Source organism: Emydura macquarii, unplaced genomic scaffold (genome assembly GCF_026122565.2).
Source record: "Emydura macquarii macquarii isolate MOO-44397 ecotype Brisbane River unplaced genomic scaffold, CSIRO-AGI_Emac_v2 contig_1254, whole genome shotgun sequence".
NCBI classification, from domain to species: domain Eukaryota; kingdom Metazoa; phylum Chordata; order Testudines; family Chelidae; genus Emydura; species Emydura macquarii.
The window spans coordinates 4026275-4041919 of record NW_027131391.1 but is presented as its reverse complement, the minus strand read 5'-3'; the positions used below and the strand labels follow the sequence as shown (position 1 = coordinate 4041919).

Genomic DNA, 15645 nt, shown 5'->3' with positions numbered 1-15645 from the left:
CTGCTGACGCTGCCAACCAAGGCGACAAGTGGTGCCCAGGGTGCCACAAACAATAGGACCTTGATGGAAACCACCAGCTACTTTGATGCCCACCTGGGCTGGCGTTGGGGGGCGTGAAGTGACAGCAGGCCCGTCTCTTCCAGCCAGCTCAGGACTAACATCGATTAGACTGACCAAGGGACTTGCACTCCGCCAGTCGGCCAATACCAGGTTTAGGGAGCAAAGGGGAGAAGACGGAGGAGCACTTAGGGCTCTCGGAGAGAGTCTGAAGACTCCCCAGCAGATGAGTGAGTCCACGAGACCCAGGAGAAAGCAGGAATCTCTGCACAGCCCTTCCTCACCTGATTTGTGGACGCTCCTGAGGCAGGAGAGAGAGGCGTTAAGCCGGGCGCACTCCTCGCTGTTGGCCCCAAACTTCTCCACCGTCTCACAGACCTGATCATCAGTCATTTCCAGAAGGTCCTCCAGGCTCAGTTGGCCAGGTGTGATTTCCTAGAGATGAGAGACAGGAGAGGGATGAGGGAGGGAGAAGCATCCTGGGAGCTGAAGGCAAATCAATCTCAGAAAATAGAGACAGGAAAGCCCATTCCTCAGAGCCATGACACATGGAATCACAGACCTTCCCACAGAGGATGCACTTAAGAAAGATACTTGCTACCACCTACTAACACATATAAACAGACTTCCACACAGCTCGAGTTCCAGCTTTGTCTCATATTGTTTACCAGGACCCAATCACACCTGGAACTCTATACAGCACAGAGATATCTAGTGGCTGAAAAATACACGCCAAGTAAACATGTCATTACCCTGTGGACCCATGCACAGTAGGCAATTTTATTATAGGATTTCCAACTATTTGTAGACTGTTATATGCATATATGAAGAAATCTCTCCACTCCCATCCCTGAGGCAACTACAGCCTGCATTGATAGATATCCTGAAAATGAAGCTTCAGCATAAGGAAAAGTTTCATTGCAGAGCCAAACAGCTGCTTTCTGATCTCATGTAAGATACTAACGAAGGTCTGACCTTTCTGTCTTTGGTTGCTGTCCTGGCAGAAGATAAAAACCCCATGGGCCACTGTGGGAAGAGGTGGACATAATACCAGCCCGATGATCAAAACTGCTTCATTCCAAAGCAGATGGTAACTTGCCAATCACCCTGAGCTATTGCTGAGCACAGAGCAGTCAGCCCTGTCTGGAATTCAGGAGACCTGAATTCTGTATCACATGCAGCCAGTGACTTGCCACGTGACCCTGGCCTAGTCCATTTGCCTCTCTGTGCCCGAATGCCCACACCTCTGAAATACTGACCCACCTTTGTCAAGCGAGAGGGAGAGCGCCTGTCAAAGTGAGTAAGTGCTAAGAGTCATCATAAAGGCACATGCATCTAGAACGACTGTGCTCCTACAGCCCATCAGCGGTCCATCCAGCAGGGTGCCCAGCGCTCTCTGCTCACACTGTAGTCAATGGGAGTGGAGGGTGTTCGCACCTTGCTGGATGGTAACACATGACAAGGCAAGCGCTTTGGGACTGCATGGTGTGACAGGCGCCATGCTACGTCGGATTGCAGTCCACTCGAACATGGGGCTCCGCAGGGCTGATCCAGTTGGGGCTGGGGCAAAATTTAGAAGAGTCACTGAACTCAAGTCAGACTTTGAGAAGTTCGGTTCTTTACACCCCTTCAGAGGCCTTGAAGCTGGCATCTGTGCCTTCATTGGGCCCATGCCGACAGTCCCAGCGCCTGCAGTCATGACTGCATCAGAATCTCAGTTTTCATTTTAAAGAGGAAGTCTCAAGCCTTCAGAATCAAGACGAAAAGCCTGAAAATGTGACTTGAGTGTAACTGAGATACTCACATCAGCCTGAGTCTGCCGAGAGCCTGACACAATAGCTTGGACAGGAATGAACTGCACTCTGCACCTCGGTGTAGTGTGAACGCCAAGCCTGATGCTCTGGGGAACCACATCCACAGCACCTCGACTGAGGACTCTGTGGGGCCAGGGAAGGAAAGCAGCAAGCTTGTTTCACACCCCCCCCCCCCATGCAGACTCACTCCAGCTGCTGAGGTCAGTCCCAGTCCCTGCCTGTTGGGGAAAGAAAGGACCCCTGCTCGTCACTTCTCTCCCATGGAATAGGGGCCCTGCTGTGACTCCTATGAGGAGAAGGGAGATCCCACGTCACTACCCAGGCCTCTGAGAGGGGAAGAGGGCGACTCCAAGTGGTGGGGATAGAGACATGGGGAGGCCCCACCTCATCATGTGCCAGGAATCTGGATTGCCCCATCCCTGGCATTACCTGGGGAAATGAATGCCAGGCCGGCCTGCCCTTTCTCTGGTGGGGCCGTTCCAGTCAGGCACAGCCCTGGTCTGCAGAGCGCAGCTAGACAGATATTTGCCAGTGGTTTCCCAGTAGCTGTAAGTCATTTCAAGCCATTGAGGGAGATTGCCAGTGGCCACGTCAGGGCATTGCCACGGCTTTGTCATCCTTTGACTGAAGGCTCTGGAAAGCTCTTCGCAGGCGGCAGGGCAGCACCACTGCCCCCATTACAGAGACGGGAGAATGAAGCACGGAAAGCGTGAGGCCTACATCTTCAGAAGAACCCACTGACCGGCGGTCAAACTCGAGATGCTGGGGGCGGAGTTACAAGGTGCTGAGCACCCACAGCTCCCGCCAAGGTCAGCACTTCTGAAAACCAGGCCCCACACGTCTCAGGCTAAGCAGACACGTGACCATTCTGGGCCTAAGCAACTTGCCCCGGTTCACACAGAGAATCAGTAGCGTGGGCGGAAATCCAGAACCGCAGGTCCCTAAATACAATGCCTGGGTCCTAACCACCAGACAGCGCTGCCTCTATCGGCTGGGACATCACAGAGCCGCAGCACCACGTTTCCGAGAGCAGGAGAAATCTCCCCATTCTGGTATTTGGTCTGGACAACAGGCGCCGATTTGCGCAGAAGAGATCCAATTGGTGGCGCAAGTCTGCCCCCTGGTGGAACACCTGGTGAAGTGCATCTCCCTGCCAGGACTACCTACTTTCATGGGGAGGAATGGGACAAAGCAGCTTGCTTCCCTTTTCCTCCCTGTTGCCACCACACGTCTGCGATCTCCTCGACGCCGACCCTTCCCCACCAGTGCCCCGGAGCCTGCTGTATGGCTCAAACACACAGCTTCCCCAAGACAGGAAGTCTGGCCGCTCGAAACCGACAGAGCAGCGTCGTTCGCCAGCCCGCCCCAGTGGTTGAGTCCCCCTGGTCCCACTTCACCAACTAGGAAAGTGAGGCAAACAGCAGCTAAGCGACTCGCCCAAGAGCTGGGAGGCCGAAGAGCGGCAGCCTCCCCATCTGGAGAGCCACGTTAGTCCCCACTCCCAGGAGGGATAAGGCAAAGGGCTTGGTCCTGAAGGAGGTGGTGGAGAGTTGAACTCTGGGCAATCATTTTCCTTCCAGGCTGCCTGGCCTACAGTGCCAGCCTGCAGAGTTCCCCCCTCTTACTCCGCCCTTCCCTGCAAGACTCCCCTCTGGAGGGGAGCGACAGTGGCTTGAGTGGGACTTTTGCCTGCTTCCTTCAAGGCTGGACGTGGCCTAGTGGGAGTTGTCTAGGCTGAATCCAGGCTGCATCCGGTCCCGAGCGTGGTCTAACAGTTAGAGGGGGGAACTAGGAGTTGGGGCTCCTGGGTTTCATTCCTGAGTCTGCCCTTGATGTGGTGTGTGGCAGACAACTCGCTCTGAACTGCTGGGCCTCTGCTGCCCCTCAGCCCTGGCCCCCCGGGCGTGCTGTAAGGCGCTTGTCTGTGGAGCGCTCAGAGATCTCAGATGACAGAGGCTATGGAAGGGCAGAGCATTACTACTCGCCAGCAGGCGAAGGTGCCGCCGCAGACAGACAGGAGAGCTGGATAAGAGGCCAGCTATAGCGCAGCGTGCTGAGTGGGGTGCAAGGGAGGCAGCGAATGGGTGTCCAACGAGGCTCAGCGCCAGCACGTTTTACTCCACGTTTAGAAGGGACTTCCTAAGCTGCTTTGGCTTTCAAGACAGGCTTTTGTGATGGGGACCTGGCCCTCCGGCCAGCCTCCCCTAACATCCAGCCTCTTCCAGAGCAGCATCGTCCTTCCAGTGTCTCACAACGTCCTTCCCCCTAGTTCAAGCCCATGTAAGAAATCCCAGCCGATCGGCTGCCCTTTTGGAGCTTCCCTGGAGCTTCCAGTGCCAGCCTCATCCACCAAACAGAGTCCAAAACGTAACTACCTCTCCCTCCACTGCTGGGTCAGGGTCCCCCCCACCTCCTCACCTGGACTCTTCATCCCTTCCTCAGGAACCCGCAGCCCCAGAATCGCCAGCCGCTCCGCCTTGATGCCGCTCGCTCTCCTTTCTTCCAGCCCCTAACTCGCAGCGTCGGCTCCCTTGAGCACCGGCCCTCTCCAGGCCTACCCGGGTGTTGATCTTTTCCCCCTGCAGCTTTACTCTCTCTCTCGCCCCCTCGAGCTTGGTCTGCTCCAACCAGTCCTCCCAAGACAGGATCCAGCACATCCTCACCTCAGGCCTTCTTACCCTGCCTGCCTTCCATCCCCTCCCTACACTCCCCCTTCCCCAGCCACACCCTCCCCAGGTGGTACAGATCACCTCCATCAAGCCCTCCGGCTGTTCATCCATCCCCAGTTACAACTTGGGCTCCCCTAATCAGCCCTGCCCGGCCCCCTGAGGCACCTTAGGGTACACAGACACTGCAGGTGGGTGCAGGTCTCCCAGCCTGGACAGACAGATACACACACTACCTTCGCTCAAACCAGCATGCTACAAATAGCCGGGTGGACACTGCAGCACTGATGGAGACAGGTTACCCGCCCGAGGTGAGACCCCGGGGCTCAGGAGGGCTCGAGAACTCAAGCTGCCGCCCCAGCCACAACATCCACATTGCTAATTTTATCGTGCTAACTCGAGCCCCACTAGCACCAGTCTGTCTCGCCAGGCCGGAAGGCTCACTGCCAGCTGCAGTGTAGACACACCCTTAAAGGGGCCGAGTCACCCCATGACACAGTCCAGTTTGCCAGAGGCCTGGGTTTTAGAGGTGCTCAGAACCCACAGCTCCCACGGACTATAAAGGAGTTAGGGGCACCCCGGATCTTTGAACATCAGGCCCAGGGTGCCCATGACGGTGCCAGGACAGGAGTGGGCAGATACTACACATGGGTAAGGCAGACCCAGTGACTGGGAAACTCGGGGTGGCGTGGCCGAGTCCCCGCATGCAGGTAGCAATAGAGAAAACCCTCTGCAGGCTACAGTAGGGGAGCCACAAAGCAGGGGACCCGAGATAACAGTGACACCACAAGAGCCAACACAGCACTGGACAAACAAACAGGAGAATATAGTTTAAATCTAAGGACTAAATACCCCTGACAAAAGGCACGACTGAAATCCAGCTAGGGCACATAGCGGGGATTATACCCCATGTATAGGGTTACAAGATAGAAAATAGATGTTCAAACCTAATTGTAAAAAGGATCCTGTTGTTTTCAGCCAGTGGTTAGGCTGCATCGAAATACTGGGGTCTAGTATGAAAGGAGACAGGCTAGCCCGGAGAGGACAGCTCCCTATGTGGAGGGGGTTTTGTGGCTGAGGTATTGAATTGTCAAGACTTTATCTCCCTGGAGTCACAGGTTCAAATCCTAGAAGAGCCGATTCAGCCCTTCCAATAAACAAGTTCCCTGCTGTTTGCTGAGCCTTGATCTTCTGGATGAGGCCTTAAAGGTCGAGGTCCTGTTTGCTCCAGGGGAGACATGAAAACATGCTTAGCATTTCTTCCAAGAAAAGGGTTTGCCCCAATCTCCTGGGCTAAAATCTCTCCTGTTCCCAGTGTTGCATAGCATGGTGGCTCCACCCCAGAACGGGCTGCATCTCACTGGTTCTGTATATATCGTTTGTGAAGCGCTTTGGCAATCCTTCTGCATGAAAGGTACCATATAAGCATTAAATGCTACAGGGATTTGGGACGTTTCCAACAGCCACGTGCGAGAGACGCAGTTAGAGAAAGGCACTCTGAGGAGGACGGAGTAGGGGAGGGTCCTTCAATTCTAGCGGGGCTCAGAGCCTTCAGCAAGGGACATCAACACCTCACTGGATCACGCACTCAGGAACAAGAGGCCTCAGCTCCCCTCTGGAGACGGCAGCAGGCCCAACTGCATGGCCCACAGCTGCTCCGGTTAGAGCATCCCATTTTGTGGGGCTTCCTGTGTTGTTGGAGCTGCTGCATTCAAAAGGTGGGATTGGCCCTGGGGCTTCAGGACCCCCTAATGTGGGCAGCCTCGAAGAGAAGCAGATGCAGGGCCCAGCATAACAGTGGCATGACCTCTGCCCTTATCGAGCGTTTCACCAGCCAGGAGGGTGGAAGCTACAGGGCTGGGTAGGTATAAGCCAAGTGATTCAAAGCCCACAGGGACTAGGGGATAACCCAAAGCAGAGACGTTCGGGGATCAGTTCAGCAGGACACACACGTTCAGCTAGCTGTTGTGATTGAACAAAGACAGCCCAGTGTTTAGCGCAAAGGACAAGGAGTCAGGAGACCTGGGTTCTAGTCCCAGCTGTGCCACTCCCTTGTTGAGATTCTGGACAAGCCACTCAGACCCTCTGTGCCTTGGTTCCCCTCATGTCTGACCAGGCCGCCTACCTCTAAGGGAGTCATCAACCCAAGTGCTTGCCTAGAAGGTGCTACAGAAATGCAAAGGGTATTTTCCCCTTAGACTCTTTCTGCCGGCCAATGGGTGAGATGTACCTCTGGCTTTTGTAACCTGGCCACCTTCCCACCAAGAACTAGAGAGAGAGAGAGAAGACCAACAGCTCATTTCCCACCCAGTGACTTTCAGGCGTTATCAAGCTGGGCCAGATATGAGCCAAATGACCTAAAGATGGAATGTTCCCTCCCCACTGCCAGTCAGCTGAGCCCCCAGCCCCCTGAATGGGCACCTGACATTAAAAATCAATACAAAGCTCCACAGGCAGCATGGTTTAAAGGGTGTGTGTGGGGTGGGGGAGGAGATAATTCTCTACCCAAAAAGTGTGTGTTAGGAGAGCATTAATAGCACAAGAGACAGCTGCAAAACCTTACCGCCGCCCTCTTGTGCAAATGCATTAAGGAGACAGTCTATAATTACCCAATCACGTATTTCTGCGGGACCCTCTGTTTCAATCCATGCAGTTTGGCGGGCAGCAGCTAAAATCAACTTTTGGCGACAAAACCCTACCCTTAGCAAAACCAGTGCCCTAAGGTATTTTATCCTGTACAGGAAAGACAGGACCTTGGTTTTTAAGGTCTCATCGGAAAGATCCATACTAAGGAAACTATTAAAATATTCCTAGAACATATGCTATAGTTCAGCCACAAGTCACATAGCTCAGTGCAGGTATGACTGGGTGAGGTTCTCTGGCTTGCGTTACCCAGGAGGCCAGACGACACAATCATGATGGTCCCCTCTGGCCTTAAACGCCAGGAAACTAGTCACTGGAACTTTGTCTAGCAACCCTGGAAATACAAAGCGCAGCATTAGCCCTGCTGGGATCTCAGCTTGTGCTTTCCCCGAGCCTAGATATTTGTAAACTGCTGCTCGGTACAATTTTCCAAAGCATGGAGAGTGTCTGCCCTGGAACTGGAAGGTGTGAATTCCAGCTTGAGGCATCACAGCTCGATCGGCGTTAGCGTGGGTAACGTGCTAAAAGGAGCAGCGTAGCCACAGCGGCACAAGCAGTGGGAGGGGCTAGCCACCCCGAGTACATGCCTACGGTCTCGGATGGGATCGGACTCGGCTGTCTGGCCCATCCCACCACGCGTGCTGCCGCGGTACCCTACTTTCAGCACACTAGCTCAGTCACAGCGAGCGCAGGCAGGACCACACTTCCAGCCCCAGTGCAGACGCACCCGAAGGCACTTCAGAGAATTCTACCCACTTACCCCACGGAGCCGCCACTTCGAAAGGGCCACGAGGCCTTCCTCTGAAAAGGGGCAGCAGCAACCCCACCTCAGATCACGTTACAGGCCCATTTACGCGCAGGAGAAAGCGTGCCAGGACACGCAGCCCGGGAAACACTATGGCCTAGGGCAGGGGGCTGGGTTTGGTGTGTCTCTCCTGTTCTTTGTTTTTGTAAATCTCTGTGATGAGCTCAATGAGGGGAGCGACTCACGCCCCTGGGAACTGGCTGTGCCCCGTGGGAGCAGGGGCTCCGGCTGTGCTCTGATGTACAACACCCTTTAGGGCATACCATGAATTGACCGTACAGTGCACACTCCCTGTGCTTTGTGAGCTCACTCCATCTCTGTCCTCAGCACTTGGCACACACAGGAAGACAGAGACCTGGCTCTGAGTGCGGAGGTCAGAACCAGAGAGCAGGCCCTAAGGAGGGATCTGCAGGAGGGGAGGCAGTGCTTGGCACACAAGAAGTGAGGGGAGAATGGGGGGGGGGACCTCAGGAAAGAAGGGGCAGAGGGAGGGAGGGAACCGAGTGGAGCTCACAGGGAAGGGCGAGGCAGAGACGCGCCAGGCTGATGGGTGGGTGCACACTGCTTACCTCCATGACCTCCTTGCGGATGTCGACGATGCGGAACCAGTGCAGGAGCTGTGGGAACCCCTCCAGCTTGGCATTGCGCTCCTGCAGGGCCACCTTCCGCTTGCACGAGAGCTGGCGGCTGAAGTACTTGACCAGCTTGCTCTGGAAGAGAAGGGAAAAGGCGTTTCGAGGCAGCTGGCACACAGCAAATGCAGACACGCATGTGCCCACACACGCTCTGCCCTCTTTCCCCAAAGCCACCACGTCCCCCATCTTTGAAGACAAAGGGCAACCATTCACTTCACACTGAAAAGTTTCAGCATTATATACCACACCTGCCAGCCAGCATCCAAGAGATTGCTAATTTACATCCATTTCCAGAGATCTGCATCTTTACAGGCACAAACCCATAAAAGCACATGCCGGCTCTGCAGGAACAAAACCCCAGCCTGGGAGAATGACATGTACTGATGGAGAGGTCAGAGTCTTTAACTGCCATACACAAGTCAGTAGCTCTATCCATAGAGCAAAGTACTACTCAACACAAATCAGAGTCCGCTCCGAAACGACTAACGCTGTGTTTCCAAGATTGCTCCCAGGCCTGGTTCTTCCTGGTCCCAAGAAGATTCAGCAAGAGGGGAAGCGCCAGTTAACACTACCTACCTGCTTACTCTGCTCCAGAAATATCAGGGGTCAAATGAGCTTCCCCAGCTCTGTCCTGCTGTTCTGGGAAAGGCACCTGCATCCAGCCGACACGGATGCCTGTGGGTAACTCTTGTGTGCATGGGAATTTGCAAAATGGGAGCCCAGGCCTGCCCATTAGCATGTCAGGGGTCCAAACACCACACTCCCTCTTTTAAAAGCTCTGCAGAAGCACCTGGTGATCTGCAACACTGAAGGGATGAAATGAGAAATGCGGACACTAAAGTCTGTGAATTCTGTCTTGCGAAGGAAGCCAGATCGGGAGCATCCACATGAGAAGGCAGGATAGAGGAGATGACAACAAGCCTTTTGCGTTCACACCGGCCCACTTCCCACTGGCAGATTGCATAAGACAGCCCGCACTGTACTCACAGCAGCAACCGGCTCAACTCTCCCTCTGCAAGGGCCAACATCTACAATCAGCACAGACGGCTTGACAAGTCTACAGCGCAGAGGCAGCATTGATGCATTTCATCACAAGCCCATGCAGAGCACAGAGGGTTAAATTAACTTCAGTGGGTGCCGCCAGCAAGGTTAGAACTCAGCCCAATGTAAGCACCTTCATTCCTGTTATTGCTAACAGCATACCAAGTGCCTCCCGGTGCGAATGAAAGGACACAATCCCTGCCCTGACAAGCTATTCTACTTTCAGCCCCAACCATCTCTGATGCAGTGCCTCGTGGTCAGATCAAGGGGCTGGCAATCAAGATCCCGGGGCTCTGTTGCTGTTCCTGCCACTGCCTTACTGCGTGACCTCAGCCAGGACACAATGGAAATAATGACACGCCCTTACGTGGTGTGGTGGTAGCTCTGCTATTGTGACGCATGCCCCAGTAGTCCAAGTGCTGGACACGTGTTACATGATCATCCCAGCATTTCAGTTTGCAGGGGATTGTGGGAGACGTTTGGCTTTTTGGTGCTAGTTGCACAGACAGATCGACATTTCACACACACACACACACACACACACACACACACACACACACACACACATATTTAGATCTAGGACCTTCTAAGTCAAATTTCAAAGCAATAGCTTATGGACATTCTGCAGCCACTCCCGACAGCTGAGGTTAACTAACAGACTTCCAGATTCTGAACTGGAATGATGCGAAACACCCAGCCTCACTGAACTGAAATAGAGATTAGACTATGGCTCATTTAAGACAATATTGCAGAAGGAAACCCTCTGCAATCACCTGTCCTTGCTTTTTGGCTTGGTAATTCTGTGGACGCCAGGTGGCAGTGGGCTACCACACATGCCTGTTTGAAAATTTCTCGTTTCCACAACATCCCCTGCTAGATGCATTATTATTAATGTGACATATCGCGCTCTAAAAATATAAGGGTAAAACACAAGACATTCCTAAAAATAGTGAGCGTCAGCCTGCTCCAGGTGAAGTCACTGGCAGAACTCCCTTCGACTTCAGAGCTTGACTGGGTTACCCTTACGTAGCCGCTTAAGCGCTCGTCAACATAAAGGCTGCACAGCTGGACCACAGAAAGAAGAGTTAACAGAGGGGAAAAGGTTAAAGAGAGCTAAGATGAAAATAGCACCTTAAAGTTTTAGGGGTTTTTTAAAAAGGCAATTGGCAAAGATTACAAAAAACACAGAAGTGAACAGAACCAAAAAAACCCCAACAGGATGTGTTCAGTACCACTCGGCTAACCCAGGAGCTGGATTAGTAATAGTTGGCCCCGTTTCCCAATCATCTTTTTCTGGTTTGTCCTGTCTAGTTCTCTCTCTGTGGTCCCCATCGTGCCCCAGGATTTACAAGCACAGCTCCTCACTAAGTCCCATTAAAGCCAACGGGACACTGTACTGCCACGATTGCCTGCTTTAGCAGATCGTGATGCAGAATCAGGGCCTCAAGTGGTTAGTTCTGAGCCTCTGACTGGGTCTTTTATTCAGAACACCCAGCACGCTTCTAGGTGCTCAATGAATATAGTATAAAAACAATCACCCCCCCCCCCAAAAAAAAAGCCTAACATTTTGCATGTTATCAGCTAAAAGAGCTTAACTCAAAAACCTAGCACAATGCATCGCTCAATGGGCTTTGTTCATTTATTTTGTCAAATGATAGTTTCGTTATTTTTTTGCTACCTCAGTAGTAAATATAGCATTTTGTACTGCACAACAGTGTGTTCCCTACAGGCCAATTTCTCCACTCACAAAGGTAGAACATCGTTCCAGTTACAGCAGTTGCATCAATGTAAATCCTAGGAAAATGTGGCCTAGATCACACATACGCTGTGGGTTTTGGTTCGGCGGAGCGGAGGGAGGATTAAAAGATGTTAGGAGCAGGAATAGTGGGAGCAATGGAGGCACAACAGAGCAGCACTCTCCTAGCAAATCTTTCCAGTGATATTTTCCAGGCTTCTCCTGGGAAGTGATTTGCTCACTCCTCCGATGGGATAGTATCACGGGCCAGGTCGACAGGTCGGTAGCATGCAGCATAACAGGGCTCCCAGGCCCAGCTGAGGACTGAATGTTATTTTGTAATTGTTGCTTTAAACATGAGCAGGCTGGGTTCTCCCATGTCTAGGGTCAAGGTGGAGACTTGGGAAAAGGGGGCTGTCGAGCAGGGCCTGGATCCTGTTGTTTATCCCCCCCCTTCCTACCCCCAGCACACAAATCTGCAGGAATTCAACTGAAGTCAGTGGATTTACCCGCGAGGAGAATCCGGCCTGGGAGCGAGGGGCTGCCTGACTCACTGCCCCAACCACTGAGCCATCTCCAGGTCTCTGGTCTCCCCTGCTGGCCAGCAAAACCAAAAGAAGATTCTGGCTCTGCTTCTATCTGGGCTGTGTCTCGCAGTGCTATACTGGGCACCATCACCGAGGAAGGAAACGAGGCTGTAAGGGGAACCACACATCCACATCGCCTCCTAGCACCCCTAGACCAGCTTATTCTCCATGGCAACAGGCCTGTGCATGGGATCCTGAGCGAGCCACATGGAGCCTCGTGACTCTTCTTTAGGCTTCAGTAGAGGTACCAGGCCGAAGCATCCCCTCTATGTGCATACACAGAGGGGCTCTCCTGCAGGCATTCCCTCCAGCAGGGTTGCGCCCATGGCAGCTACTGAGGAGCCCCGAGGAGACCCGGTCAGTCGCAGCCTGCAACCAGGGGGGCTAGTGGAGTAATCCATCAATAAATAGCTCCTTCCTGCACAGGTCAGGGAAAGGGGATCTCTGCCCCAGAGACTCTGTGGTCTCTGAGGCTGGAAAGCTCTATACAAGAGCACAAGAGGCCAAGCGTGAAACTGACTTGCCTAATTCAGCTCTCCAGGCAAAAAGGAAACAAGCAGCAAAAAAAAAAAAAGAGTTGGAGTTTTCAAATTTCCTTGCTGCGATAATCAGAAGGTGCTGAATGAACAGTCTGAAGGGAATCTGTTTCTTAAGAACATGAGGCCCTGTTCTCCTGGCTGTTGTACCTTACGCAGGCCTCACCCCTGTGCAAAGTGAGCATACAGCCCTGCCAATGCTGGCAGCAGGAAATGCCAATCTGGGGGTCTGAGCCTCCTGTGCACAGGTTTAAATGACTCCGTAGGTACACAGCCTGATACAAGGCAGGAATCAGGCCCATGCTTTTTGACCTGACAGCGTCCCTTTAAGGAGGAGTTGTTGGGCTCATCTCACCTGGCTCAAGTTCTCAGCCACAGAAGAGTTTTGAAACAAGCCTGGTGGAAGCCAGGGTCGATAAAAATCAATGATTTAAAAAAAAAAAAAAATTGAATTTTTTTTTTTAATTAAATCATTTTTAAATCATCAATAAAATACTAAATTTCTCTCTTGTTTAAAAATAACAGTTACAATTAAATCTCATCACGAACATGGTAAACGTACACCTACAGTCTCATAAAATGAGTTAATGGCTCTAGTCTGTCCAGCCTAACTACCAGCTCTTGCTTCTTGAAAGTTCTGGGCTTTCAGTTTCTGTTTCAGTTTCTGTTTCTCAGCAGACTAAAGTGATATGTGCAAAGACAGACACGGGCTGGATAGGATTGTTGTTGTTCTGTGCTTATGTGATGGTGCATCTGGGCCAAGCAAGGCAGAGGAGTTAGTTAAGACAGAGAGACAAAGGACGGAGGCAGAGTAGAAAGGAACAGTGGAGTGGACTGGAAAGAAAAAGGGAAAACATTCAGTACACACACAGCTTCCTATATTCCCCCACACGTTTGCCACAGAAAACCTGTCATGGTTTCTGGGCGTGAGAGAGACCCTATTTGGGAATATTTTGAAGAAATTCCTTCCCTGGGTAAAAAAGGAAAACATGTCAAGTGTAAGCAGTGCAAGAAGGAGATGCAGGGCCTAATTGCAAGAATGAACCATCATATTGAAAATGGCTTATTAGGAGAAAATTATGTGGATAAAGATGTGGATATGTCTGAAGAATAATGTGGATCAACTGGTTAGTAACTTAAATAATCACTTTGCAATGCATCATTCTTCAAGACTCTCTCTATGCCTCTTAGTATAAGTGCGATTTAACAAGTAAATTCCCAAGCTATGTTGAATGTTGCTAGGAAAGAAAGTTTAATTTAGCTAATCCTTATGGCTTGTTTAAATAGGTAACTAGGTCTAGAATCTATCACCCAAGTACATGGTGCAGAAAGCTGCAGTAAGAGAAATCTAGAGTTACCAGTTGCCACTGGATGTCACTTTCTTATTTTATATTACATAATACGTGCCCCTTATTTTGGAACATCATGGTCACAGACCATAATGGTGATGCCATACATTTATTTCCTATTTTACTTCAGCATAACTCAGCTTTCCCAAGGGAACTCCATCCTATATTTGTTTTCTCAAAAAAACAGAAGTGCCAGTGAGTTCTATGGGGCTTACTCCAAAATTAAGTGCACTCTAAGTGCAGTCAGTCTTAGCTCTTTTAGTAACTTGGAATTGGATCTGCACCCTTGCTGAAAAAAAGGTAAATGATTAACTGAATAATAGAGTGAGAAGAACGACTATTCAAAATCATTTTTGAATCTTGTTTCAGGATTCCATTTATGCATAAGAGACTTTGACTGTGACTATCTGCAACAACTTCAGAGTCATCCGTTGGTACTTTTAGCAGCAGTGCTGCAACTTAAGGTATTTCAGGCAACCAAGTATCAGTAGCAAGCAAAAGATTTCAATCATCCAGTAAAACCACCACCATGGATGGGTTTGTATTAAGGACCAGCAAATACCAACAAGACACCATAGATGAAAAGATTGCTCTGTTCATTTATGCCACAAATTCTCCTTTTGGCATTGTTAACACTTCATTGACATGGTTGAGTCTTTACGGCCAGGCTACACTCCACCTGGTAGAGCAGACATTGGTGGAAGGTTGCTAGATACATTGTATGAGAAGGAACTTGAACAGTGTGCAAGAAATACGGAGAGGAAATTTGCCAGTTTAAGCCTTGATGGGTGGAGCAATGTACGCAATGATCCAGTAATATGTGCTTGTCTGACAACAGAAGATGGAGTTGCACATCTTTCAGAAACAATAGATACATCAGGAAATGCCCACACAACAGAATATTTAAAAGTGGCAGTGAAAGCTGTAGTAAACTGTGAACAAAAATTCGACTGTCACATGCGCAGTTTTGTCACAGACAATGCTGCAAACGCGGCAAAGATGAGAAGATACTTAGAAGAAGAAACGGAAGGATGTTCCTTAATAACATATGGCTGCAGTGCCCGTTTAATGCATCTTTTAGCCAAAGACGTAAGTACATCTTCTCCAGGAATAAAAGAAAATGTTGTTGAAGTCACAAAATACTTCCGTAACAACCATTTTGCTTCAGCTTCACTGAAGAGAGCAGGAGGATCCAAACTAATTCTCCCTCAAGATGTTCAATGGAATTCTGTGGTTGATTGTTTTGAACAATTTATTAAGAACTGGCCTATTCTCATAAAACATTGTGAAGAAAACTGTGATGAAATAGATGGAAGTATCTCATCCAAAGTATCTAACATTGGATTAAAGAGGAATGTAGAGGATATGCTCAGTATACTGAAGCCTATATCCATAACCTTAAACAAACTTCAGAGAAATTGTTGCTGCATTGCTGATGCTGTCGAAATTTGGAAGGCACTTCAAGAGAGACATTGAAGAAAGAAATATCTCACCAGAAAGTTAAACTGCAGGCAATAAAGAAGCAAATGGATCAAGCACTAACTCCACCTCACTTTCTTGTGAACATTCTCGACCCCAGATATAAAGATAGATGCTTAATTTCTGAAGATGATGATGCTACCATGGCATGGGCTCTCAAAATCACTCCTCAGTTATGCCAGTCATAATAAATTTCAAGGCTGGAGCAGAACCATTTAAACAGTACATGTTTACTGATGATATTTTGAATAAAGTCACTCTCCTGAACTGGTGGAAATCATTAGCCAGGCACCTTGAA

At 50.5% G+C, this 15645-nt stretch overlaps 1 protein-coding gene across 1 annotated transcript in view; it reads right to left on the bottom strand.

Moving 5' to 3' along the window:
• The window catches only part of KSR2 (kinase suppressor of ras 2), a 242708-nt gene that overhangs the window by 201881 nt on the left and 25182 nt on the right, over positions 1-15645 (bottom strand). The window contains exons 2-3 of the mRNA XM_067550125.1: positions 8555-8695; positions 342-492 (exon numbers count right to left, since the gene is read on the bottom strand). Of these exons, the coding sequence (XP_067406226.1) occupies positions 342-492; positions 8555-8695 (292 nt within the window). The remainder of the gene's footprint in view (positions 1-341; positions 493-8554; positions 8696-15645) is intronic.